The following is a 27980-nucleotide window of genomic DNA, read 5'->3' on the forward strand; positions in this document are numbered from 1 at the left end:
ATTAAATGTTTGTTTGGCACTGAAAATACATGGGTTGCCAGGTTAACATTAACACCATTCTCCAAATCACACACATGAATCGCTTTTATTATAGAAAACAGTGCAATGGTTTGACCAAATGTGTTGTTCAGTCATAAACACATTGTATACCTGGAAACCATTGAACTGGTCATAGGTACCCTCGTAAAACGGAGGGTAGATGCTTCACAAATTTGCAACAAATTCTTACAGTTTCACATTGCATACACAAAAGTTGACAAAATATAATCCCTGACTGAACACAATAAATTACTCAACATGCTTGAAGAATTAACCACAAAAGAGTCTGACAGCCGCAAGTGAGGTTGGATTCATGAAACTGCAGGCTTTGCGATATTTTAAGTTGTAATGCAGAAAGAATCGAAACGTTGAGGAAGATCCAAGCTTGAACATTAAAGCATGAGTTTGTAACCACTATACAGTGATTAACTAGCAGTTCAAACACAGAAATGCAATAAGTACAGTACATTTAAGAAATTTAAATAATTTTTGTACAAAGCAAGCTTGATATAGCGAAGACCGTGAAAACGAGCTGTACTTCAACCTAACAATTGTGTCTATATTTGGAGGTCGGTTAACAGAGCAGCGGCCTCTGTCTTTTGAAGTGTTGGAGTCTCTCTAGTGGTCAGTCATATTTGAAGAGTCTTGAGTGACAGCCTACAGCGTCGTCCACTGAGAGCCTTTGTTGTTCCTCACTGTCTCCTATCTGAGGTGCAGCTGGTTGCTCATTCCAGGGTATTCGTCCATGTCTGAACTCAGCGAGCCACCTGGAAAGTGGTAGAGGTGGTATTATTCACTTCTAACTATTGATGGGAGAAACAAACCTTTTGAACCAATTGCTTCGCAAAATAATTCACTGTTTCAAAGCCCATGAAATGCCAAGCGCTGATGACACCTGCTTATATGTAAAGTTTTACAAATCAACTGCAAACGTTTTATTGGAAGTGTAATCTCTTAAATGCAATTAACAAATAATATAATACCAATAAATATGAGTCGTCTGGATAATATGTGTTCTTTTATTCATTTGCATGGCTTGTTTTGCTTGTTTTATGGAGGGCTTGGATAAACAGGCCAATATAAGACTTAACTAATATTCCTTTTTGCTATACAAATGTGTCACCAAAATGATTACAACTGATCCGAGATCAGGTAAAAACCATACGGACACAGATTCATGGGTTTGCAGAGATCATCGTACTGTAGCGACAACAAATGATCTGCAAAGGTTTCGAAGCTTCACAAAGCAGCGTTTTGAAAGCGCCCGTCACTACTGCTAACGTGGCAGACCTTCAATACAGTATTTTTCTAACCAACTCACCTGTATGACAGTTGTACGTCCATATCCTGTATCCATCATAGCGACACTTGCACTTCAAGACATTGTTGGTATAATCCGATTCGGCTACGTCATAGTTAGGATTGATTACGACCTGTGTGACAGAGTCATATTAGTAAAATAAAACTCCTGATTTTTACTTTCAGTTCACTTCAGTTAAAACGGTACCTGGAAAATATAGTCTCCTGGTTTCACATCTGTGATATCAATCCACTGACAATCAATGTCATGTCTGTAGGTGTCCCAGCAGCCAACGGTTATGCCCTGTTCACCAAAGTTGGCACAAGCATACCGTTTCTGAATACCTGGATCAAAGAAAACAACCAATTAGATCTTTGAACATTCGAGCTGAATAACGACACTATTGTCTTCTGTAGAGCTGTTTAAGGTTGAATTCAACTCTGAACCCCTATGACTAACTTTAGTGGTATTGGACCATCTTGTAAGAAGTTCTCACCTTCGTCACACTGAGTGTCCTCTAGACAGAAACTGGCCTTGTGACCCTCTGCCACCTTGGTGCCGTTCAGACTCAGCAGGTCGTAATGTGTAAAAACCTCTATGCTGTGGTAATGCCTGTACACAGAGATACAACGCAACAATTTGAGACGTTTTAAACGTCGTCATATTGGCATTCTATGTTGACGTTTTAGTGTATATCTTTGTATTTATGTTGTTTACTGAGGTGTTTGTGGTCTTGCCTGTGACACTCGTGCCAGGTCCAGGCATGGTAACCCATTTTGGGTCTGAAGTCAGCTTGGCCGACGTTGTGGATCTGGGAGGAGAAGCGGAGAAGGCGGCGGTAGGAGCTGTGGTCATTCTTTTTCGCTGTGCTGGACAGGCAGTTCTCCTCTAGGGCGCACTGTAGGGCGTACATGGGCCGGTCCTCCAGATAGGTGGTCTGCTCAACCAGTTGGGCGTTTAGCACCAGGTCAGAAGCCGCTGTGAGCGATGAGATCAGAGGTCAGACAGAGCAAATTCCTCCATACATATCAGTCTAGACAACCAGGTCAGATGGGCTTAGTTGGTCCTTAAGTTTAGTTTCACAGAGTTAAAGGATTAGTCCACTTTCAAATAAATTTTTCCTGATAATTTACTCACCCCCATGTCATCCAAGATGTTAATGTCTTTCTTTCTTTAGTCGAAAAGAAATGTAGGTTTTTGATGAAAACATTCCAGGATTATTCTCCTTATAGTGGACTTCTTACGGAACTTACGGAATGAACGCGGCACCAGTTTCGTTTTTTTCCGTAAGTAGAATAGGGAAGGTGTAGGACATACAGCGTAAGCTTTTTGAAGAATACGGAAAGCGAAACCACTTGGAAGGCGATCATTTGTGTTTATAAAGCATATACAGTTATATTTTTCTAGAAAATGACTGACCGTTTTGCTAGATAAGACCCTTATTCCTCGTCTGGTATCGTTTAAAGCCCTTTGAAGCTGCACTGAAACTGTAATTTTGACCTTCAACCGTTTGGGCTCCATTGAAGTCCACTATAAGGAGAATAATCCTGTAATGTTTTCATCAAAAACCTTAATTTCTTTCCGACTGAAGAAAGAAAGACATGAACATCTTGGATGACATGGGGGTGAGTAAATTATCAGGAAAATTTTATTTGAAAGTGGACTAATCCTTTAAACATTAATTTTCAATGTATGAATAATAATTATGTAATAGTCGGAATGAAAGGTTAAGTAGATCGCATTGCATTGTGGGATATTTGGAGCTGCTCTTTATTCTACTATTAGATTAAGCTTTATACAGACAGGGAGTTAAATGACTATTACACAAGAAAATGATAATCAACAAGAGGTTATTGTCTCACTATCAGAGCAGGAGACCCCAGCGGCGAAGCGTCCTCCTCCTTTCGGGCAGTCGATGTGTTTCCCGTGATGAAGACACTGAGGAAGACTCATCTCAGTTCCTGAGCATCTGACCCCACTCATCACAACATTGTCTGCATTTGCATCTCCAGCCCAGTACCACGTCTCCTATACAAACACACGTTAAATATTAGTCAGACATTTTTTTGAGTACCACAATATATTCATATTCTCATTTTAAAGTCACCATGAAGTCACTTTTTTAAAATTCATGTGTCCTCATAATCTTCAATCAAATAACTTCCCTCCCTCTTGCAGTAACATCTCTTCTATGATGATGTGTTTACTGGCACGAGGGCGGGTCAACCTGTCACTCACATGAGATCCACCAATAGCAAATCACAACCGTTCAACCATCCAATCAATTCCCATGGACAAAATGATGTCCCACCCTACATTTTTTCTTGTTTGAGAAGGCATTTGCCTCGGATAGAAAATAGGGAAGAAAGGACTATCACAACTGCCGTTTCATGCCAATCACATTTTTAAACCATATTGTCTATAGTCCGCAAGTTAAAATGCAATTTGCATAATAATCAGTTGGGATTTCTGAAACAAAACAATCAGTTTATTGAAAGTAAATGATTCACTCATTGATTCTGTTCAAATTGTTCAGTCTTTTCATCACACAAAACTGGAATGTAATACATAGAATACCTTTAATTCACCCTCAAGTTGTTCCAAAGCTGTATGAATTTCTTTCTTCTGCTGAACACAAAAGAAGATATTTTGAAGAATGTCGGTAACCAAACAGTTGATGAGTTCCATTGACTTCCATAGTATTTGTCCCCCCATATTGTGTTCAGCAGAAGAAAGAAATTCATGCAGGTTTGGAACAACTTGAGGGTGAGTAAACGATGACAGAATTTAAATTTTTGGTTGAACTATCTCTTTATGGTGCTTTTTGTTACTTCAACAACATCAGAAAGAAATGTGTTAGTGTTTTGAAATTGAATATTGCTAACCCATGAAGATGGATATCTGGGTGTCATTACACCTTCTCACCAAACGAGGGCCGTTCAGTCACGTTTTACAGCTCGACTGCATGTTCCTGAGCATCTGCTCTCAAGATTGCTTTTCATTAGAGCTGTTGTATAAGTTTAGAGGTTTGAAACATAAGACATGCCGTACCCCGCAAGATCGGGAAAGTCTTTGTCAGTGTTCATGACTGCACAAACATATGTTCGTGATGAGTAATCATCCATATTATGTTCTGTTTTCCATGTGTTGTGTCTTAGGCTGAGTCACTGCCTCCTCTGATAGATAAGCCTACAGGACTCCCAGCGTGGGCAGGGGGAATGTGGGCACATTCTGTCAGACTTTCCATGTGCTTCCTTCAACTCCCCCCAATGCTGAAAATCTTCCACACATGCTGTCTGGAAAGACCCACCGGTCCAGACTGTCAGGCAAATCATGTTTAATGACCACTCAAACATCTGGAAGTTGTATTTTGCACTTTTTGAGCTTTTGTAACAGTCTGAAAACGTGACCAACAGCAAGTGTACAAACTTCACTATTAAGTTCATGCACAATTTAAATCACTTTATTATGCTTGTAAGTCACAAATGCTGCATTTATTTGACAAAAATACAGTAATATTGTGAAATATTATTACAATTTAAAATAAATGTTTTCTTTTTTATTTATTTATTTATTTTAATATATTTTAAAATGTCATATCTTCCTGTCATTGCAAAACTGAGTTTTCAGCATCATTACTCCAGTCTTCAGTGTCACATGACGTTCAGAATGTATAATATGCTGATTTGCTGCTCAAGAATAATTTCTTATTATTATTATCAATGCTGCTTAATATTTTTGTGGAAACCGTGATACATTTTTTGCAGGATTCTTTAATAAAACAGAAAGTTCAAAAGAACAGAATTTATTTGAAAGCAATTTAGAAGTCTTTAGTGTCACATTTGATCAGTTATTTGTTCTTTCTGAATAAAAGTATTAAATTACTGACTAAAAATTTTGAACCGTAGTGTATGTGGTATGCACTTTATTTTAGTACAGTCTTTAATGAAGTAGCAAGCTCAGAGGAATCACAAAATGTTCAACACAAACAATAACCGACAATGACTGAACAGAACAGAGAGTATAAATACACAAATGAGGAGACTAAACAGGAACAGCTGGACGAAGATTAACTAAGCAGAAACCATAGAAACAAACCAGAACTAATACAGACATGACAGAAACTGAACATAACCATGACACTATGCTGGTTTTAGCTAGTTTAAATGGGTTCTCCAAGCCTGACCAGTTAAAATGTGCCTAAAACCCTCTAAAACCAGCAAAGTCTGACCGTCTGACCGGGCTGGGAGACTTAATAAAACCGTCTAAAAAGGTTTAGGCTGGTTTAAGGTGTTTTATAAGCAGGGCAACAGTTAAATCAACACCACACTAGCATAAACCTGCACGTATCATTCATGCTAAGCTTTCAGAATGCTCTAATAACTGACCATGAGTGACATTAGATTTAACTGCTTTGAGTCTCAAGGTCAAGACCATCGCGGCCATAATGTCTTGACATGCGGCCATATGCCTCAGCTAGTGGCAAATTTAAGTCAATCATCGTAATAACACTTAATCATGGCATTAGCCTGCAGAAGCACTTTAGCGTTTCCAATTTCCACTCATAAAAACTGTTCCTTCCATACTGTTTCTAATGCAAAAATAGTTTCCAGCCTTGTATCACCATGAGTTTGTCACTGGGCTGTTAATTATCTGTCTCTAGTCCAGCCATTTCAGCTCTTTAAAGTCTGCGTGATCTTACATGCACATTCAATTATGATTTAAATAAAAGGGATTTAATAAGATTATGGCATCCAGCAAACTTATGGTGGATGAAATGGGGACGCCACACTGGCTACATGGTGTGTGCCTTCATTAAAGTTCTTCATCTACACCAAACACTCCAAAAAAGTCTCAAATGCATGAGTGATATGAACACTATCAGGATGATTCAAACAATGCATTGTGGATAATGACACTATTGAAGGTGGACCTTCATGAGAAGGTTAGAAAAGTTGCGGTCACGTTTACCATTGTTAGATGAATTTTCATGGGTGAAATCTAAACATTTATCTAGGACACTATGTGAATGTGAAATGTGTATGGATTCAACGGGTTCAAGTTTGACCAACAGAAAGTTTCTTGGTTTGAACGTGATGTAGATTTACCTGAAAAGCATGGCTGGCGAAGCCTAATCCCAGCTGTCTGCAGACCACCATGGCCTCTATAATCCCCCAGTTTTCACTACAAACGGTTCCCCAAACCAGAGAACCGTTCTTCTCAGCGAGAACTTCTACACGTCCCTCAAAGGGGTTTCTTCCTCCGCTTAGGCGAATCTGTTGTAGTCAAAAGTATCCATTGCTTTAAAATCCTACTGATTAATTAATTTCTAACTATTGTTAGAACATTAACGGAATATGTGGGGAAAGTTTAAGAGTCCTCACCCTCTTCTGGAAACCCATGGCAGGTACATTGCAGCGTACGGCAGCGTCTTCCTCATGACTGCAGCCCAGCGCATCATTATTGAAGTAGCAGTCAGTGAGAGATTTCTCAAATCCAGAGCACTCCACCTCGTTCATGTGGACCGGACCCATTCCTAAGGAAAACATGTACATTCATCTTCAATTTACAGTATTAAGTTAATGGTAATATACAGTGTATTATGACAAAAAATAGGGTGTTCATGGACAGGAAATTTGAGTTTAAATTATTTTATTGTCTTATCTGTAGATTATATTGAAGTTTCAGCTAAAAAAAAAGTACATAACAAAAAACAATAAGCATATTTTATAATTTTTTTAGCATAGTTTTTTTTTGTAGTCATTTTATTTAGTCATTATTCTACAAGACTTGACAACTAAATGATGCAATTATTGTCCAATCAGAATCGAGCAGATTTAATACACAGATATTGCATGTTTAAAACACAAATTTAGCAGGGGTAGCGAATCAATTCTTGAAGTAACCTAGAGTGAATTGACTTGCACAAAAGGACCTTGAGAATTAAACTAAAAAACCTTAACCAGATACCATTCATTGGAGTCACATGAAATGTGTTTTTTTCCCCATTAGATGCAGCAAACAATTTTGTTTATCTGATGTTCTCTGCCAATGACATCAGATGACAGTAATAACTGTGCATACATGGATGTTTTGGGAGAACTGCAGAAGGTTTGTATTTGTTTAGACTAGAATAAGCAAAGAGTTGTTGACTTCACTGTCAATTTCTGAAAACATGAGTAAATGAAGCCTTAAATACCACACAAACACTTTTAATCGAGAAGAATGTATATTGATGTGAATCAAAACAGTTTGGGAATGTTTTAAAGTAGTTTTCATAGCTGAAGGCTAAAGTAAATTTGAAGATTGACAGCCAATTTGTAGGCTGCGTTATTCAATAAATCCTGAAACAACCCTCTTTGAGAAAGAAGAATGCACTGCTCTCATCTCGAAATTCAGTTATAGTACAATGTGATTGCAGTGAAACCTTGTGCATAGGAATAAAATAAAAGTGTACAAGTGCGCATGTCTTAAATATTTCCTGTCATCTCTCCACAAATTCACTGAAAATTGATTTTAAAATCAACTATAAGCCAAACATCAGCTGAGGAGCAGCTATCTGCACATGCAGTTGGAGAACAGATGTTTCATTATGCACGAGTCTCCAAGTCAAAGAATGTTCACAACTGCCTCTCATGCGTTTGATCAAAGACACATTATTAAAGGTCAGTGATCCATGAATTACTGATGAATGCCAGAGTTGGAGGCTGCCGTAGATGCTGTTGTTTTGAAAAGGACAATGTGTGACTGATTCTTGCTTTCTGCTAAATGGGTATATATATCATTATTCTCTTTCCAAAATTTAGATATTATAGATTTCTGAGAGCCAGTTGTGAAATATAAGCTATGCATGAGTTGGATTTTGCCTTTTTAACTCCTCTTCAGTACAGATCTGCAACTACAGCTGTTTGATTCCAGTTTTCAAAACTATTAATGCAGATTGCAAGAATAAATTCTGTATTTTAAAATTGATTGAATGAATCACTCATAATATTTAAAAAGATACTCAACACCACCTATTAGCATAATGGTGTAAAAAAAATAAAGTCTTTTTGGTAATCAAGACAATTGATTGAATCAAAATTCCCTCGACAAGATCTTAAGGCTCTTCTGGGACATGTAGTAGTTTGGAAATCAAGGTAATGGAGTCTAAAAACTGATTCTTTTAGGATCGACTCCCAACCCTCTCCGTGATCCACCAGTTTAGAACCATTGATATAATGTATTTTGCATGAGAAGACATACTAACCTTGTCCTAACTTCGCTCCACTGAGAGCCTCCTTGGCGCTCCCGAAGCCCAGCTCTCGACACACGACGGTAGCGGCCCTCAGGTTCCAGTTATCGTCACAGACCGTTCCCCAAACACCATTCTTCAGCACCTCCACTCGCCCTTCACCGATATTAGCACCTCCCCGCAGACGAACCAGGGGTTGCTGGGAAATCAGACATGGAGTAAATCAGTGGGCGAACACACAACCTCAGTGACCAATGTTTGTTCAGTCTAGCTTTCTCCATCTATGGATCTGATCCAGGTGATTCAGCCTTTCAGATGAATTTTTTCCCATCTCCTGTATAAACACACTAACTTCAGCTCTCTCTGGTGCCATGCTTGCATGTTATGTAATTTCGTTTTCCTCCAAAAGAAAACGTGATTTAATTTACTACATAACTTTTCAAATATCACTATGACAACCAGGCTGAATGAACATGATGATCCACAGGAAGCGATTCTTTCCAGAAATGTGAGCAAGAGGCCGATAGATGAGGGAAAACAGACTCGCCAAACATTCCACAACCACAAATCATCTCTGAGAGGGACTGTAACACTAGCATTCAACATACAACCAGACAGACAAAATGAAAAAATGTGCAAATGGAAAATTTTCACATGCACAATAGTACAAACAAATAGTCTGTGGACCCAGTGCTACCTGGAAACGGCTGATGGAAGACAGTCCAAAATGAGTTCCTTCATGATGGTGACTGTGTAGATTCTTAGGAAAGCTATTTTTATTCCAGCGTCACTTCTTACGTTGCTGCTAAGCAGTGCTATAGCATCCAAAGTTGCAAATGTAACTTATGCGCAAAATTGGAATATCAAATAAAGCATTTGCGAATAAAGTACTGTTTCCATCCAGCGAAACGAAGAGAACAAAATTGTCACATCCTGATAAACTGGCGGCAAATGTTATTTGCTGCAGTAGCCACTGTGGGTCTTTTTCATATATATTAAATGTGCCGTAGAACGTCTTTTTAAAAGATGTAATATAAGTCTAAGGTGTCCCCTGAATGTGTCTGTGAAGTTTCAGCTCAAAATACCCCATAGATTTTTTTTATTAATTTTTTTAACTGCCTATTTTGGGGCATCATTAAATATGAGCCGATTTAGGCTGTGGCCCCTTTAAATGCTCACGCTCCCCGCCCACGGAGCTCGCGCTTGCCTTTAACAGCATAAACAAAGTTCACACAGCTAATATAACCTTCAAAATGGATCTTTACAAAGTGTTCGTCATGCAGCATGTCTAATCGCGTAAGTATAGTATTTATTTGGATGCTTACATTTGATTCTGAATGAGTTTGATAGTGCTCCATGGCTAAAGCTAACATTACACACTGTTGGAGAGATTTATAAAGAATGAAGTTGTGTTTATGAATTATACAGACTGCAAGTGTTTAAAAATGAAAATAACGACAGTCTTGTCTCCGTGAATACAGTAAGAAACGTTGGTAACTTTATCCACATTTAACAGTATATTAGCAACATGCTAACGAAACATTTAGAAAGACAATTTACAAATATCACTAAAAATATCATGATATCATGGATCATGTCAGTTATTATTGCTCCATCTGCCATTTTTCGCTATTGTCCTTGCTTGCTTACCTAGTCTGATGATTCAGCTGTGCACATCCAGACGTCCTGCCCTTGTCTAATGCTTGAACATGAGCTGGCATATGCAAATATTGGGGGCGTACATATTAATGATCCCGACTGTTACGTAACAGTCGGTGTTATGTTGAGATTCGCCTGTTCGTCGGAGGTCTTTTAAACAAATGAGATTTATATTAGAAGGAGGAAACAACGGTGTTTGAGACTCACTGTATGTCATTTCCATGTACTGAACTCTTGTTATTTAACTATGCCAAGATAAATTCAATTTTTAATTCTAGGGCACCTTTAAATGAATGCACAGATGAAACGCAATAACCCTGGTCATGTTATCTTGCTTTCAGAGGTGGATGCCTGGTTTGGGATTGCACCGAACCACTTTGACAACAGACTTTGGCTAAGGCATTTCAGAATAACCAAAACAAAATTTCAGATGCTGTGCAACAAGTTTGGTCAGCTGGTTAGTCCAGTTATGCCATCCCACTGCACAGTCGCATTACTTTTTTGATGCGCATCTAGGAATTGTCGGTAAATGTGTTTCCATCGTAGTTTGTGCGCATGTTTTCTCACTGGAGATGTTCTACAAAGTCTAAGGCCATAATATCAGCCTACTATAAATCTTATTAATGAAGACAGTGTAGATTCTTAAGAAAGCTATTTTTATTCCAGCGTCACTCCTTACTTTGCTGCTAAGCAGCGCTAGTTGGTACAACCACTTAAAACAGGAGGCTAATGTTTTGACGCCTTTTGAAAGACAATCAGAAATGACTTTTTCATTGCTGATGACACTGTAGATTATTGGGACATTCTGTAGATTTTCAGTGTCACTCCTTATTTTGGTGCCAAGCAGCGCTAATAGCTACAACCACTCAAATCCTGAGGCCGCTAATGCATATTTTACACTACCAACCTCTGGTCTGTAGGCCTTGCGGAAGCCAATGGAGGATGAGGGGGCAAAAGCTCTTCCAGGCACACAGCTGACCACCACAGGCAGGCCATGTCCACAAGTGCCGTTCCTCTTGGGCTCCAGGGGTTTGCCCAATTTACAGCTGGACAGATGAGCTTCATTTCCTGTGCAGTTCACTGAAAAACCCCAGTAGTTCTTTCTCTTACGCATGGACAGTGATCTGTAAAACAGAACCACAGAGAAACTTAAATTGTGCTATAAAATAATTATTTAATTACGGAAGATTATACATATTTCAGTGATTAATTCTTGTTTAGGAGGATATCACAACAGTGATTCAGAGGAACAACTGTTATGATTGTTATAGTGATCAGACATTGCCAGTGGCAGGAATGTTGTGCTTAGCCAAGAAAGTAGGACATTTCCCAAGATTCCACAGTCCAGAGAAAATCCAAGATCAGACAGTCAAACAATGTGTGAAGCCTGCAGATTTCCTTTCCTCCAGATTAGGAAACTATTACATATTAATTTAATGAGTACAGCATGTTCTGGGTTCAACACAAGTGTGTTTAATTTGTGAGAATTTTTTGATGTCAATAGCCTTTTTGGTACTACATGTTGACTGTGATGTAAGGCAATGTAATCTATGATGTCCATAGGGTGTCCTATTCATTGCAAAACAGGTTTCTCAACGGCATGAATAACATTAAAGGCCCAGACTTAAAATACATGGACTGTGAGGTAAAAGGAAAAGTGAGGTCGCATGGCCAGTGGCTTAAACACCGCAACTTTATGAAATATTCCAACAAACAAACCAGCATAGACATACCTCACCTTTAAATATCATCAGGCAATACTTTCTTTAGTAAATGGCTTAGTTTAAAAATAAACCCATGAAAACATCTAAAAAAAAAAACCATACATTTTCAGAATGTTTATTTTGTAAACGTATACAAAAATAAGGACATTGGCTATAAACTTTTGTGTAATAGTGTATTTTAGTGTGCAAATGTGGTTAGAACACACCAAAACTATAATTTATAGGGAGTTTTACAGTTAAATGTTCTTTACAGAGTTCCAGAGGAAACACAATGTTCTCTGCTAGATGGAAAATGGCCAAGAATTATGTTGGGAAACAATCTGTCCATGATTCACTTGGGGAGGCGTTCGCACACATCTGAGGACTAAATAACTCTTGCTGTATGTTTGCATGGTAACTTTAAACTTTACAAAGTTAATGTTAGTTTAGGGAAAACCTTAAATTCTCCATGCAATGTTTTTGACATATTCAACTTGTGTTTCTGCCTTCTTTCTTGTCTGTGTTTTCTTCATTTTTTTTTTTTTTTTGTATCATAATCACAAAGGCATGAACATTAATAATTTTTCACAGGGAGATGAAATATGTCCTCAAATTCATTTTTCATACAAAGCAAAAAGTGGGGACTTTTCCTTACTTGTAGACTTTGTTGTTGTAATTCTTCTCTCCGGGGAATCCGTACATTCCACAGACGACTCGGCTGTTCAAGGGGGTCCACTCCTCATTGCAGATCTGCCTCCATTTGCCCCGGTCTTTCAGCTCCACAAAGCCTTCTGTGATGGGTATGCGCTTGATATGGGATGATATGGGTCTTATACGGATTTCTTCCACCCGTTCTTCAAGAGTCTGAAGAGAAAGAAACAAAATAAAACGTTATTATTTATTAGCAGATTTACCACAATATTCCCAGAATGGCCAAAATGAAATATGCATTCAGGTCATGTCTTCAAGTAGCAGCAGATCACCTGGGGGAAGATGTTCTGGAGATGTTTTAGCCACTATTTAAGAGTGACTTAAACTCCTGCAGGGTGGAATCTGAGGGCCAAACTGAGGAGCCATATAATTCATGACTCACATTTGACAAGGCTAACCAGATATGGTTAATGAAACAAGGTTAAAATTGGAATTTGACCAAATACATCACTTCAGTGTCTTCAGAAATGCCCTCAAAACATTCTTAACCAGTCTTGTGGTGGTTATCCTAGATTTTGAGGAGTTGTGTTCGACCTTCATGAGCTTTCATTACAGTAACACATGAATCTGTCACCCAGAATCTTATAGCTTGAAGAAATAAAAAAGCATCCTTGTTAGCTCCACAAAAAACACCCTCCACGTGCTCTCATAAGCGCTGTTTACCCTGTGATATAAACTAAAAGGAATGTTTTAGATGTGTAAAACCAGCAATGTTGTACTATTAAAAGGGAGGGGCTTACAGGGTATGTTTCAACTGACCGTGGTAAACATAGACGAAGACTGCTGATACTAATTTAATTTTGGCGTGTGTTGATGTTCATGTGTGTGCATAAAAGAATAGGGAGAGAGAGAAATTTGGCCAGCGACATAAAACCAAAGGAATGTGGCGGCCTCACATGGACCTAAATGCTCTAGACGCAGAGTGAGCAGAACTGAGTTAAATGTAAATATTACTATATAAAGGCCAGACCAATGGGTTCAGTACAGTTGAAGTGGGCTCTCGAGTCAGACACATCCCTGTTTTCTTAAGAACTGGAAGTCTGGAGGAAACCAAAGAGCTTAGTGTTGAAGCTGAGAGTGTGAGACGGGGTCATCCGGCCAGATGTGAGGAAAAGTCCACGCCTGATAGCGTGACCTCCGCCTAAAGAACTCAAACCAGACACCTTCCACTGCATATTTTTACACCAAAGAGACGCCCTGTTTGATCAATCTCAGGTTTTGTTGAATTTAAGAGGCTGATCTAAGATGATAGCACAGGTACATTTGGGGTTTTTTTCAACATACTGATAAAAAAAAAAATACAGGAATGTTTATAAATCCTCATAGATATATAATCCTTTGCCAGCTGTAGTAGACCTACCGATCAAAATGCCCTGCAGGTGTTTGGTGATACATCAAGCACCTTTTAAGGGATAAAATATCAGGCTAACAGAGAATGTCCTTTGTACATAACATTTGAACCAACAATTTGCACTTTGTGAAGCTTGAAGAATGTCTGATCCAAGACCAGACATGTAGTGACCAACAATGTTGTAATCTCCCTGACTGATAGGATGACAAGTTCGACAGGAGCCATCAAGACTTCAAATCCAAGGTTTCGCTTTGGGGGAATTCTGAGAGATCTGTTTTAGATTCAGAAGAAAACTGCCCCTTTTGAGCTTACTTCACCGTAAAACAATGTGAATTGACATATAAAATGTCTTTTTGTTTTCCTGTAGCTCAATTGGTAGAGCAAAGCAATAGCAATGGCAAGGTTGTGGGTTCAATTCCCATTGAACACAGATGGTGATTAACCCTTAAATGCATTCCTCGGGTCTTTAATGACCCGGGACGTCATTCACTACCCTCCTCTTCGTTCATTTTTTAAAGTTAGACATCAACCTTCTTGGTATTCCTCAATCAATTCATTTTAAAGAATATAACAAGAAAAAAATCATAAAATTATAAAAGAATGCCTATTTTTGTATTCATTTTTTGTAAAAATTGTATAGGGTCGCTAACGACCCGAGGTGTGTATGAGTGTACGTATACCTTTTCTTCACAACAATAATTGAATCTTAGATGATGGAATAAGTGCAATTCAACTTTATTCCACAAGGTGGCAATGTCTGATACACAATGATGAAGTGATGATTCATTCAGACAGAAAATGAAATAATAAGAAAAACATGAAATGGCTCAGCGATTTACTGCAGAGCAAGTACTGAACGCAATGAAATATGACTGTAACTGTTACAGGATGAATCTGGTGAAGCTGTTAGCGATCGAAATATTGATTTTGAAGATGCTGAAAATTATATAGTTTTGAGAATACGTTTGAGATCGCGAATGGGCTCATGTCCGTGACCTCAAACATAAAACTAGCCCATTATTTGCTGAATTTACTGGGAAATGAGCTCTGACGAGGACAGTGGTGATGGCATAAAACATCTGCTCAAACTGAGCCCTTTCAAGCTCCAAAAGGTAACAAAATATGCTTTATTTTATTCTTCTGTAATTGTTACTCTAATATCAGAGGAGTTTTATATTATCATGACAGGTAGAGATCCATCAGTGTTAGATATAGATCCGGGTCGATAAAGACCCGAATATGTAAGAATGATTGGCGAAACAGTCATGCATTTAAGGGTTAAATGCGTACCTTAAATTACACTGCAAGTTGCTTTGAAATAAATGAAATGAAACAGGCTACTCCAGCTAACAGTCCTCTTTATCTAATTCAAGAAAAAAAATCATCTGACATTGCTGTATAAATAAAATACTGAATAGTCCCAGACACCCATTAACTAAGATTGTAGTTCAGGTCAAAGCAAATCTCTTCAATTCCTGCATCTGAATATACCTGAAAACATAGTATTCATAAAAAAGGAAGCGAAACGTACCTGAAAGACCTACTACTTCTAGCGAGATTCTTAAGTGTGCATCTGATGGATTCTTTACTATCCCATGAGGCCACAGGAGAGGATTTGTGAATGGCAGTGAAGCAACTCAACTGACAAAGTAAGTCGCATGACAATGACAACATAGCGGATGTAGTGTGTCCGAATATCATACCACACACATTTATAGAACATACATTTTTATGGTCTTGAATTAAGTTGCTCATCAAATGTAGTACCTACTAGACAGTATGCAATTTCAGAAAAATGTGTTTATATACAAAAGCTTTTCAAAGCATTTTTCACTTTTCCGCAATGTCACTATACAGCCCTTGTTTCCACCGGCTGTGATGTGAAGACCACATGTTTTTTTTTTTGTTGCTACGCCTTTGTTTTGAATAGGCCTCTAGCGACCTCTAGCGGACAGAAATCTTACATATTGCACCTTTAAATGAACTGTGAAGTGACGACCAAACAGCATCATATTTCATTCAATCACATCACCTTTTCTTCATGACGTAGTTTTTTGGTAGTAATAAGACCCGACAAATAGGTCTTTGAGATTGTGAATGCTGTCTGTCAGCTCATATACAGTGGTATGTCTGAGACATACGCACTTACAGTCATTCATATAAGTGAGAAAACATTCCCACATCTGACTGCATTTTAGAGCGGGTGCCCATGTGTAAGCGATGGAAACGGTAGCAGCAAGACTAAATGAGGGGGAGAAAGCCCCTTGTAGTCCAGACATTCCTCAGTTGCTGAGGTGCTAGGGACAGAACCACCTTCTTTTTACATTCATGGAATCCAGTTATCAAAATATTTACATGCCATTAATGTTCCTACTTAGGGCTTCTCGAGGTGGGCGAGGGAGAGGTGACGGTGTCTGGCGCAGACATGCAGTCAAAATCTCCTCTCTTATTCACTTCCTGCCTTGTGTTTCACGTTGGTCCTCCACGTGCCTGTTCCAGGGACTTGGAGTGAAAAAAACCTGCGCTTGTTGATTGTGCAGGTTTGTGGTTTTGGGGAACGTTTGAGGGAACAGAGGAACTTTAGGTACTTTTTGAGGAAGTAAACGGATAAAGGGGAAAAATGTGAGGGATGGACGGATTCAAACAGTATTTCGATTTTTGATAAAGTAATTCCAAAGAATGGGGATGCATGAAAGACATCTGGATTTTCGCTGCTGTTACAAGCCAAACATATCTACACACAATCCTTCCCACCCCCCAAAATCAGGAAGTTTCTACAGCTCAGTGTGTCATCACAATAACACTCTCAAACACAACAGATATTCACACCACCACTCCAAAGCCAGAATGTCTACAACTATCTGCAAGGAATGCCACTTTCAGACAGGCTTTTGTCTTCAGGGTCATTTTTGTGTCAGGATACCACTTACGACTCTATGTGCATGAAAGAAAAGAGAGGGTGGACAAGAAACAAAGCATAAAAGAACTAATGGTGAACTCTTCGCAGAAGTAAAGGGTCACAAGAGTCCCATGAACAAGTCTGTTCCTAGGAAACGCTCCAGCTTATGATCCCTGAACTCTCATTCCACAGAGCATCTCTGGGCATATACCTTCTTCCCACAAGGGTGGCTTTTCACAAACCAGGAGCAGCTCGAAACAGTTTTTGGACAAAGACACTGGTCAGAACAAGTCTTGAGTTCTGGGATAACAAGAGTTTTAGGAAGAAATTATGAGCCTTTACATTAAAATTTTACAAAAAAAAAGTGCAGCAAATGTACTTAAAAGGTTAGTTCACGCAAAAATGAAATTTATTTAATTAATTACTTACTCTCATGTCATCCTGTATAGGAGAATGACAGGCAAGAGAAGAGATTGTTGAATAAAGTTATTTTTGTTTTGTCATTAAGGTTGAACCACTGTAGGATATTTTAACAATGTCTTTACTACTTCTCTGGACCTTAAATGTGGTCATTTCATTTCTATGGGAGATAAAAAATAAATAAAAAAACTCTCGGATTTCATAAAAAATATCCTAATTTGTGTTCCAAAGATGAACAAAGGTCTTGCGGGTTTGGAATGACATGAGGATTAATGACAGAAATTTCATTTTTGGGTGAACTAAGCCTTTAAATATTTTTCTATAAACTTTAGTATGACCCTCAAACTGTATATTTGACCATTGTCCCTGAAAACCAATCACTTAAAATGGTTGTTTCCGCTTTCTATCTTGATTACTACTACACTGCTACTTACCAAATAAATAAATAATTAAACATATATTCATGGTCTTGGTTTTGTCAGGGACTCTGGAGCATTTGGACTTGTTCTTGACTCTTTTCTTTGTCACTGGTAGCACTAAATGCAATTGCCAAAATAATGACTTTTACCAAAAATCGCCCATCTTACCATTGTCAAATCCATTCACCTATATTTATAGCACTCTATACAATAATCAATGATGCAAACTTCATCAAATATGAGACATAATAAAATTTTCCTGTAAAGCAGCTCTAAAAAGACAATTGTGTCATTATTCAACTCAAATGAGTTCAGTGTTGATTTAGTTTAGATAAATAACTGTAAAGTTAATCAGTTATGAAAGTTCAGTTCAGCTATAACAGGCTTACAGAAGACAATAATGCAGTTATTCACCTTGAGTCAGTTCAACGTTGATTCAGTTCAGTTCAATAACAGTGTCAATGTTGCAAAAGTTTATTCAGCTATAAAGCTGATCTGCTGAAAACACAATTCAGTTTAAGTTTTGTTCTCATTCAATGTCAGTGCAGCCAAACTGATTACATTTTGGGAAATATAAAGTGTCTTTTGAAACCCAACAAAGTGAGCCAAAGACGACGATGGCAAAGAACCCAAACTCCATCAGGTGACAGATATGAATAGGGGGCAATTTCTCCTCTAGCCAAATGAACAAACATGGTGTGATTTATTCCAGGCTACATCACAAGTCAGACTGTGGATTGATATAATTCAAAATTCATTGTTTGGACAAACAGGTAGTAACCAAATACACACCATTGGCAGAGACCTTTTAGGACGTGTGTTTTAGGATTTTCTTATTGGCTAACATGCACTCAGATTTCATTATTTCTCAAGATACCTAGTCTGGCTATCACCAGACCAAGCTCAATTTAAAATTGAAGATTGGTCTGGGGAGTTTGCTATGTATTTCCTACTGCAAAAGAGGCGTGATCAACGAGCATTAGTCACACAATTGGATAGTCCTTCAACCAATCAGATCAACGATCCGGGTGACGTACTTTGCAGAGCGATGCGAAAACTCCAGACAGGTTTACCGTGTGTCTCAATCAGCTCCCTAGTTCAGTAGTCAGGGCACTGATCAGGGAATCAGCAACATTCACTTTCATGATATACTGATTCACGACCTAGTGATCTAGGGAGCTGATTGAGACGCAGGTTTAGTTTGTATTGGTTTGTAGCATTGATCCGCGGTTTGCAAAAGCAGCAATGGCATCGAGCGATTTTTGCAGGTTGTGCAAAAAAACATGAAAGTGATCGTATTTACACCCACTCGAGCAATTTGTTTGCTAACTAAAGAAGTCATTCAGCATTGTCGAGAGTTTAAAAGGCGACTCTGATACTGTTCTGGTTCAGCGTAAATGAACGCGGAATATAGCCGCCCTAAACTACGTCATTGTCATGACAACCAAAAAGAATTCCAGTCAGCTCAGGCGGTGCGAGATTCAAGAAGCAGGGAGATGAAACATATAGAGCAAATAATAAAAATATTGTCTACCATCAAGGGGCATTGAAGTAAAAGAGTCCTTTACTCACATCGTGAAGCAAACCACCAAAATAACAGCAGAGAATCACTGTGTGTCATTAATCGCTGTTTGTAATCTTCCTATGAAGAGACTGTCGGATCAACGCTCTGCTACATTTCTCTCAGATAAGGTAAATGCTTAACACAGTCGGCGTCACTGTGATTGTGCATTGTTATTTTGGAGTGACGGTCGTGCAAGAGACAGGTAGATCAGATAGAGTTTGAAAGCTGCTTGCCGTCGCTTCTCGTCGTAATCGTGTTATACCCGCCAATAGCGAGCAAGGTGGATAAGCCAGTCTGTGATTGGTTCCCGCAAAAGTGTAACGGCGCAGCAGAAATGAATGCACGGGTTTCCAGACTGAGTTGCCGAGCGAAATCAAATCGCCGGCAGATCAGGGTGGGTTTACCCAGACTACAAGATACCTATTTCAGTCATTTCTATTAGGTATCAGCACATTTTATACATGTTATTCCAAAAACCTAACCTCACAAATGACCTCCCCTCGTAGAGACACTATAATGGATTTTTTTTCTTTTGCTATTGGAGAAAATGTGAATGCAAAAAATGATATTTATTGTCATCTCCCATTCCACATTATGACGACTTCTGAACGCCAGAAATGCGAGAAGGGGACCTGACGGCTGGTGTTTTTCATACCAGAAAGGAGGAGTGGGGGAGCGGCAAAAAAATGCTTTTAAAGGCACCCTAACCTCACAAAAGACCTCTCCTCCCCATACTGTACTTCCTGGTTTCCTGGTTTTGAATCTGACAGCTTTTATTGTCAAGAAATCATGAAGTATCTTGAGTTTCCTACTTTTGTTTGAAAATGGAATGTGAGAGAAAGCCAACACCTCTTAGCCTGGTGGAAAATCCTGAACTTTGAACTCTTCAGGCTACATTTAGCATGCAGGTTCACTGCTGGCACATTCTGTTGAGGCAACTAGTTGAGACAGACACTGGCATGTTGACTTAAAAGCATGCTTTGTCTGTAGGGGAACATATGAAGACTTCAGATGCAAAAGCCTCTAAGTGCTGTCTGAAATTTTCTTCTAAAATGAGCATTTTTATCAAGCTTGTATGTTTATGTTCAGTAATTTCACTTTAATGGCAATGAAAATGACCTATTAATTGCCATTGAAGTGAAATTACTGAACCTAAACATACAAGCTTGATAAAAATGCTCATTTTAGAAGAAAAGTTCAGATGGCACTTAGAGGTTTTTGCATCTGAAGTCTTCATATATATTAAAATCAATCACCATGACAAGCAGAGCACAATCCATTATAAGCAGTTAATCTTGTTCATGTCCTGTCTTTTTGCCTTATGAACATGACCTTACAATGTTCTAGAGTTCAGTCCTGAAGACTGCTAAACATCTACTGTCTGTCCACCACAAATAAAGCAGGTAATTAATGATTTTAAATCACTTTAATTTGAATCATTATGTAACTGAATTTTGTCTGAGGTCGTATTGTATCTTAGCAAGTTGTCTACTCTAATCTGCTAGTCCTGCATATGCCATAAACATGAAGTTGTGTTGGTAGGAAACATATGCTATAGACAAACATGGAAATGTATTATGTAATCATTAGCTGATTACCTGCAAAAAATCCATGAAGTCAAACCAAGCAAACGGCTTTCATGCTCTGAACTTTAGTTAACCATTCTGTGGACCCCCGATTGTTTCCATGTGCTGTGGTAGATTGTGTGTGGTGGTGATTCATTTGATTATGATAAGCTGTTCTTCTGTTCCACTGAATGTTTACAACAATACAAAACAAACCATTCGCTCATTCATTTACCCCTGCTGTCTGATTTGAGAGCCTGTCTTTTGTCTTTCTTATTGGTTTAGATAATAAATCAGTGTCCAGCTGCATGTGGTAAGTTATAAGTATAAAATCTGTTTATGTTTCAGAGGCAGATACTATAGTGGGAAAACTGTGAAAAAGAAAACTATATAAACAGTTACAAATTTGATTTATCATTCAAAAGAGTGGAGTAGTGATTGTTAGCATGTTGCTATATATGCAATTAGTTATGGGTGGTTGTTTTTAGAGAAATATTTCAGCCAGTGCCTTCATTAACACAAAAATGTGAATGTGAGAAAATATCTGTGCTTCTGTGGAAAAATATAAATCTATGAGCATCTAACCACAGCGGAAGGCTAATGGCATCTTGGAAAGACATTCATTAAATCAAGCATTTTGTGCTTTTGCTAGAGGTCATCCAATTAAACAGTCTTTGAATGACTTGTCTAAACTGTTTCACAAGACATTAAAACCAGCTAGTCAAAAATAGTGGCTCTGGGGCTCTGAAATAATGCTAACACTAATGTTTAACGCTAACCACTACATGTTTTCAGGGTAATGGAGTGGATTTTTACATGTAAAATAATAAGCTAATATGATCACAGTAGCATACTGGACGTGACTCAGTAAAACTATCTATCTGTCATCTTCTCCTACATCTTTAAACGAGGTCTTTAAGAGGTAATGTTTGCTGGGTGGAGCATACACTGGCTAGCTGTGCTAACACCCAGGAAAGGTAAATAAAAACAGGCAAACAGACTTTCAAACAGTGTTGTTTATATGTATATGACAGAAAAACCCTTATTTAGCAATTTTCCTGTTTTGGCCAACGATAATATTTGTGGAAGCATCTCGTAATCCACTGCTCGTGATGCGCTAAGAATTTAGCGCTGTTCGGCTGCCAGTTTTTGCTACTCTGTCATTTCTGACATCAAATTGTCCACTGACGAGAAAAAATACACAAAGGATGGACTCTTGCTTATAAAAACATTGGCGCTGGAAGGAAGCCTGAGGAATCTGGGCATCTGTCTCAGTTCAGTTCACCCTGCTGAGCTGGTGTTTGAGAATTCACTCATACATGGTTCACAGAGACTGCCTGTGTCTCAGACTTCTGGTATGTGACGCCGGAAAAGTCATGATGATTACACCTACCAAAGTATAACAACTTCTCACATTCATTCACAGACTGTCGCCTGACTGGTGACATCACAGGAATTTCAGGTGACCAACGGAACTTTTTCACATACTGTGATGACACGATTCCACAGTTATTAACGTCGTAAAGTTACATTTTTTACATTTTTATATACATTTAAAAAGTGGATAGTTCCGGCCCTTGATTCTGATTGGTTGAGCCGCATTCAAAGCCGTTGTAAAATTCCCGAAAACATACAGTTGTCCGCATTACATAAGTATCGCTGCGCCACTGAATGTGTATGTTGCTGCGTCTGTCTTAGCAACCACTCTTAGCAACGTAAACATATGTTTGTTCTCAATTGATTTTGTTCATTGAAGCTTACTGCATTATGTAGAAGAGTATTGTGAGAGAGATATTGAGTGACCAAGTATTACCTGCATTCAAATTTAGCATTTTCCTTCAGGTCCATGTTCATAATAAAAAATCAGTTTGAATGTCCGCTGTGATCTTGTCCTTTTAACATTTAATGAGTTTTGGTGCCCTGCTGACACTGACAGCGCTAGTCACATCGTGCCTAACTACGCCCCTTAGCTGTTATAAATTCACTGTAAACCACACCTTCTTGGGGCTTATTGCTTTATTATAACGGCACACTTTGTGTTATATTTATTACATTGGCAATAAGTTACAAAAAACAAAAGTGTTTCTAATATAAAGTGACGACAAATATGATTCTCTCTATTTTTCCCCTCTTTTGGAAAGTCGTGGAGACACTATAATGGATTTTTTTTTCTTTTGCTATTGGAGAAAATGTGAATACAAAAATTATATTTATTGTCATCTCCCATTCACCACTATAGAAGTTTACCCAACTATGACGACTTCTGAACGCCAGAAAAATGCTGTTGTTTTTCATACCGACAAGAAAAACACTGTCCCTCATTGAAAACTATTAACCAACACAGCCTTTTTGCTTCTAATAATTAAAGAATTCACGTCTGAGGGGTGGGATTCTGTTTTGCTTTCATTCCTTCCATTAGTCAGCAATTCCCAAAGTAGGCATCGGAGGAGTGGGGGAACAGCTTTGGGACAGGAAGGATCGGGGGAGACACGCACAATGTGGTAATGTCATTAAACCTCAGGGTTGTGGAAATGGAAAGCACACCATGGGCTCTTTGATCGCTCTCAAAGGTTCATCTTTAAAACTGTTTACTGTGGTTGCCAGAGTAACATGGCAAATATACAAATATCATGATTCCGGCACAAACCTTTGCATCAAAGAAAACGTGTGTGTGTGGACAGCTGGCACGTCATAAAAGGAGAATTGAATGCTAAAAAAACTATTCTAGAGTGGCAAACTTTGGAGAGGAATGTGCGACCTGGTAGTAACAGACCATCTCTTCCTTTTATCCATTAGATAAAGTGACAAGGGAATGTGGGGAAAGCAGAACCGCCACTTAAATGAATATCCGGATATGACAAAGATATGTGGTTCAAAGAAGTAATGCTTTTGAGGAAGGTTCTGGGTAGGATTTTTGATTCTTCTCATCGGAAACAGTGCGGTTTTGATGATACGGTGTGGTCTATGGAGCATATTGTCATCTTAAAAAGGCGTTTCAAAGGCATATTTGGTCTGTTTTAAACCCAATTACCATCAGCAGGCCCTTAGGCTTGGTTTACTAGCTCTGAACTCACATCTGCACTGCATTTCAGTAAAATCCAAGTGACTCAGCACTGTCAATCTCAGTTAGCTGAATGAACTAACTTGACTACAATGTTCCATGAGCCCAGAGTGATTTGATGTACCTCAACATTGTTGTTCATGGTATTGATGAACCGGTGGCCAGGGATGCGCTTCTGATTGCACATCACCCCAACATCCTCGCTGTGCCTGCAGTCCGACACCCCAAAGCCATTTGAGGGACATTCAGCTAAAGATTTTTCTCTTCCTGTGCAATGGACATTGTCTAGCCAAATGCGACCTGTGGAACAAAAAAACAGTTGTTGGGTTTGTCAATCGCCAGCAGATGTTGTGCTTTGGATGCTGTGTTGGTGTCACTTACCAGGCTTCTTAACTCAATTAAAGGAACAGTTCACCTCTTATTCTACCTTATTGTCTAATTCTAAACCTGTGTGACTTCCACAAAATGTGAGTTTTTAAACAATATCGTTAAAAAGCATCATTAAAGTCGTGCACACAACTTGTGTGCTACATTGTTATAGTGTTCTGAATGTTCAATGAACAGACTAAAATCATTAAAAAAAGTATTAAAATCTTGATATCTGCCCTAGATAAATTAATTGTTCTTTTGAATGGGATCTTTTTCAATGAATCTGCTCAGTCACAAAACCAGTCTGATTGGGTTCTCAATATCAACTCACTGATCCAGAGAAAAAAAAAACTTTTATGATGCTTTTATTGTGCTTTTTGGAGCTTAAAAGTCCCAGTCTCCATTCATGCTTTCAAATATCATGCAGCTTTGAAGTGAATGATGAATTTAAAAAGCCTGCTAGTGACACAGCAATGGTTCCTTGGTGAACCATCTTTAACCACCTAGATTTTGCTATTTTCCATTACTTCAATATAAAGTTATCCTTCCAGAATTTCTTCTCACTGTGCATTACATGCAGCATATGATTATGCATACTCGGTGGAAAGAGGAATAAAAGCGGAAGACCAGTGGTTATTCTTCCATAGGGCTCAATCATAACCACCCACTAAACTGTGGAGTTTGATTTACAATCTTTGGACAGATTTATTGAAACAAATCATCATGTTTCTTTAGTAAAGAGACAGAGAGATGAGATTATGTCTGCTCTTGACATTGAATATTGTTTCCATACTTTTTCGGCTGTCTGATTGGTATCTGTTACTGCTAATGACTAAAACATGATGGATTATTAATGTAATCCAAGAATATATGCACATAGTGGATCTTTCAATGTACCATAAACTTCATCAGAATGAGCAATTCTTGCCTACCTTCTCCTTGTCCGAACTTTGCAGATGGGGACCAAGCCACAGCGCCCAGAAATCCAAGCTGCCTACACGCAACATGAGCCGCTTCGATTGAGAAGTCATCATCACAGACAGTCCCCCATTCATTGTTGTAGAAGACCTCTAGACGACCCTCGTAATGCTTGCGTTTATCACCGGCAAGGCGGAGTTGAATCTGGGGTTGCTGAGATTCAGATTGGGCCTGAACCAGGACCAACAGACTGAAGATGCACAATGCAGAAGAGACCGCCATGGCTAAAGTTCCACAGAGACCTGCAAGAGCACAAACACAAGATTAACAATGTAACCTAAAAGAAACTGGATATCAGCACACTTCATTCAGTGTATAATGACCACAAAAACTAATTAGATGAAAAGGCTACAAGGGAGGCAAAGGTCTTCTCTTCACTAACGCAAAGCATGTGTATGAACATGCCGAACTCCGTCTCAATGTCAGTCCACCCTTCCTCAAATCCTGAAGCTATAGGAGACAGATGACTGTGGTGTCTACCTTTTCCATCACTCATCCCAAACTGTCAGAGAGAGGGTTTTTGTAGGAATAAGACCTAATACAGACAATATTTATGTCTCACAAAGGCATATACACTGCATTGAAAGCAGCTTCTATATATACTAGGGGTGTAACAATATATCGTGTCACAATATATAGCAATATGAAAATGCAACAATATAGTTCACCCAAAATGAAAATTACAGTGTGAGAAAAAATTCAAGTTTACAGAGTTTTAGTGTCAGTACTACATTAAACTACTATACATAATGTTGAATATAATGTATAATAATGCAATGGGGGAACATTTGTGGGTTCTCATAATGCCATGTTACCAGTAGTGGCCTATTATGATATATCTAGTCAGTGACAGAGTGCAAGCACATTCGTCTAAAATAAATCTGTATTTTCAGCTTTAGAATAATGAATATTTTTATTCTGGTGACACCCTTGTCCTGTGCATTGGGTTACCAGCACCAAGTCCAAGCCAATTTCCAATGTAATACCAAATTTACCATTTTAATCAACAAGTTCATTTTTTGTTAATCTTTTACCACGTGTCTTCGAGTATCACAATAATATCGTATCGTGAGTTCAGTATCGTGAAATGTATCGAATCATTACATGAGGGTATCGTTGCACCCCTAATATACATACACATTAATTCTGAACACAAAAAGACAGCTCAGCATTCAAACAAGAATTATGAATGGCAGCCAAATGGTTTCCAGGATGTTTCTAGTTTATAGAAATGCCAGCACATATGGCATAACAACCTTCTTCATTCACACACATGTAACTGCCAAAACCACAAAGTGGACATTTTTTATACAAGCAGACATTGAGATGCATGTTTTACTTGTTTCATGTACTTTGTGTGAGATGACTAAAATGTTAATTACACAATATGATGTTTAGATTAGTGGCTGAATTAAAGTTCAGTACACTCCTCATCTGTCTACCCAGCTGGACAATTACTCGTAATACTATATCCTACTTCCCGACTCAGAAAATTCCTTTCCCCAAGGGATTATGTTCCCAAATAAATCACTAAAAGCTGCCTTTTCAGTGAGTTGCTTTATTAATTTAAACAGACTTTAACATGATGTCATAATCACTGTCCAAAAAATGCAACCTCATTCAGTGTTGCAGCTACAAAACACACTTAGATATATAACATCGTTGTTAAAACATTGTTAACCATTGATTGATTTTTGATTTATTGATATTGATTTTTTTGTTTAATTCATTACACACTAATTGACTTATGCTATTCAAAGGCAGATAAGTTTGTATGCAAAGATAATGTAATAATAGCCCAGTGATACAACTAAATAAAAGTATAATTAAAAGTGTATATATATATATATATATATATATATATATATATATATATATATAAATTATGATGAAATTAAACGGTTAGTTCATGTCCTTCATTCTGATTGGTCAATAGTTGTGTTTTTTTCACGATAAAAGCCTCTCATACCTTATTGCTTACACACATACACACACACACACACACACACATATATATATATATATATATATATATATATATATAATTTCTATTTCTAAACTGCTAAGCAATTTAGCTATTTTTTAAACATCAAACATTAAAAAAAACTAGGCTACATATAAATATATATATTTGTATTTGAGGCGCAAGGAAAGTTGTAGTATGCTAAGTCATCACTTGATAACACTACTTGATAATTTTATAATCATTAAATACAATATAAGCATTTTCAAAACAAAAGTCTATGAATATAACGACTACATTTCTAACGATTGTTCTTACATAAACATGTTATTGGGGTTAAATTCCAGCTATATCAAATTTCATAAGCACTTTTGTTATCACAGACATCCAAAACAACTCCGATGTCAAAGAGAATTCGATTCAGTGATAAATAAATTATTTAAATACTAAATAGAATTTCTGATTGGCGCCTTAACTTACCTTTGGAAAAACTTGTTCTTGTGAGGAAACTCTTGCCAAGTTACACCCGCAGCTGGATGCAGCAGAGCTGATTCTGTCTGTATCCTGCAACACTTTTAAACGAGTTCACGCGCTTCACCGCCTCCCAGCAGCACTGCAATCTGAAACCAGATTCGCTGCCACATTATGAAAGTTACAGACGCCCCATGTGTCTGCTGCACATGACTGACGTCATACAGATGGGGATGCCCTGCAGACCTGCGTGAGGTTTCTCATGCACGACTAA

The 27980-nt window shown here is 38.2% G+C and overlaps 1 protein-coding gene across 1 annotated transcript; it reads right to left on the minus strand.

Moving 5' to 3' along the window:
- Positions 1-66: 66 nt before the first annotated feature.
- loxl2a (lysyl oxidase-like 2a) lies at positions 67-27868 on the minus strand. The gene is made up of 14 exons (XM_048176762.1): positions 27716-27868; positions 25227-25514; positions 24050-24225; positions 12591-12799; positions 11140-11356; positions 8589-8772; positions 6724-6875; positions 6448-6615; positions 3202-3367; positions 2077-2317; positions 1836-1951; positions 1547-1683; positions 1361-1472; positions 67-806 (listed from the first exon to the last, which is right to left on the minus strand). The coding sequence occupies exons 2-14, from the start codon at positions 25492-25494 to the stop codon at positions 742-744; spliced, it is 2211 nt and encodes a 736-aa protein (XP_048032719.1). The 5' UTR covers positions 25495-25514; positions 27716-27868; the 3' UTR covers positions 67-741.
- Positions 27869-27980: the final 112 nt, after the last annotated feature.

Source organism: Megalobrama amblycephala, linkage group LG2 (assembly GCF_018812025.1).
Source record: "Megalobrama amblycephala isolate DHTTF-2021 linkage group LG2, ASM1881202v1, whole genome shotgun sequence".
Lineage (NCBI taxonomy): Eukaryota > Metazoa > Chordata > Actinopteri > Cypriniformes > Xenocyprididae > Megalobrama > Megalobrama amblycephala.

Coding starts and splice junctions, on each gene's coding strand:
- loxl2a (XM_048176762.1), bottom strand. CDS start 25,494: ATGGCGGTCTCTTCTGCATTGTGCATCTTCAGTCTGTTGGTCCTGGTT. Junction 1,684..1,835: donor GGACACTCAGTGTGACGAAG/GTGAGAACTTCT, acceptor TCTTTGATCCAG/GTATTCAGAAACGGTATGCT. Junction 807..1,360: donor GACGTACAACTGTCATACAG/GTGAGTTGGTTA, acceptor ACCACTTTCCAG/GTGGCTCGCTGAGTTCAGAC.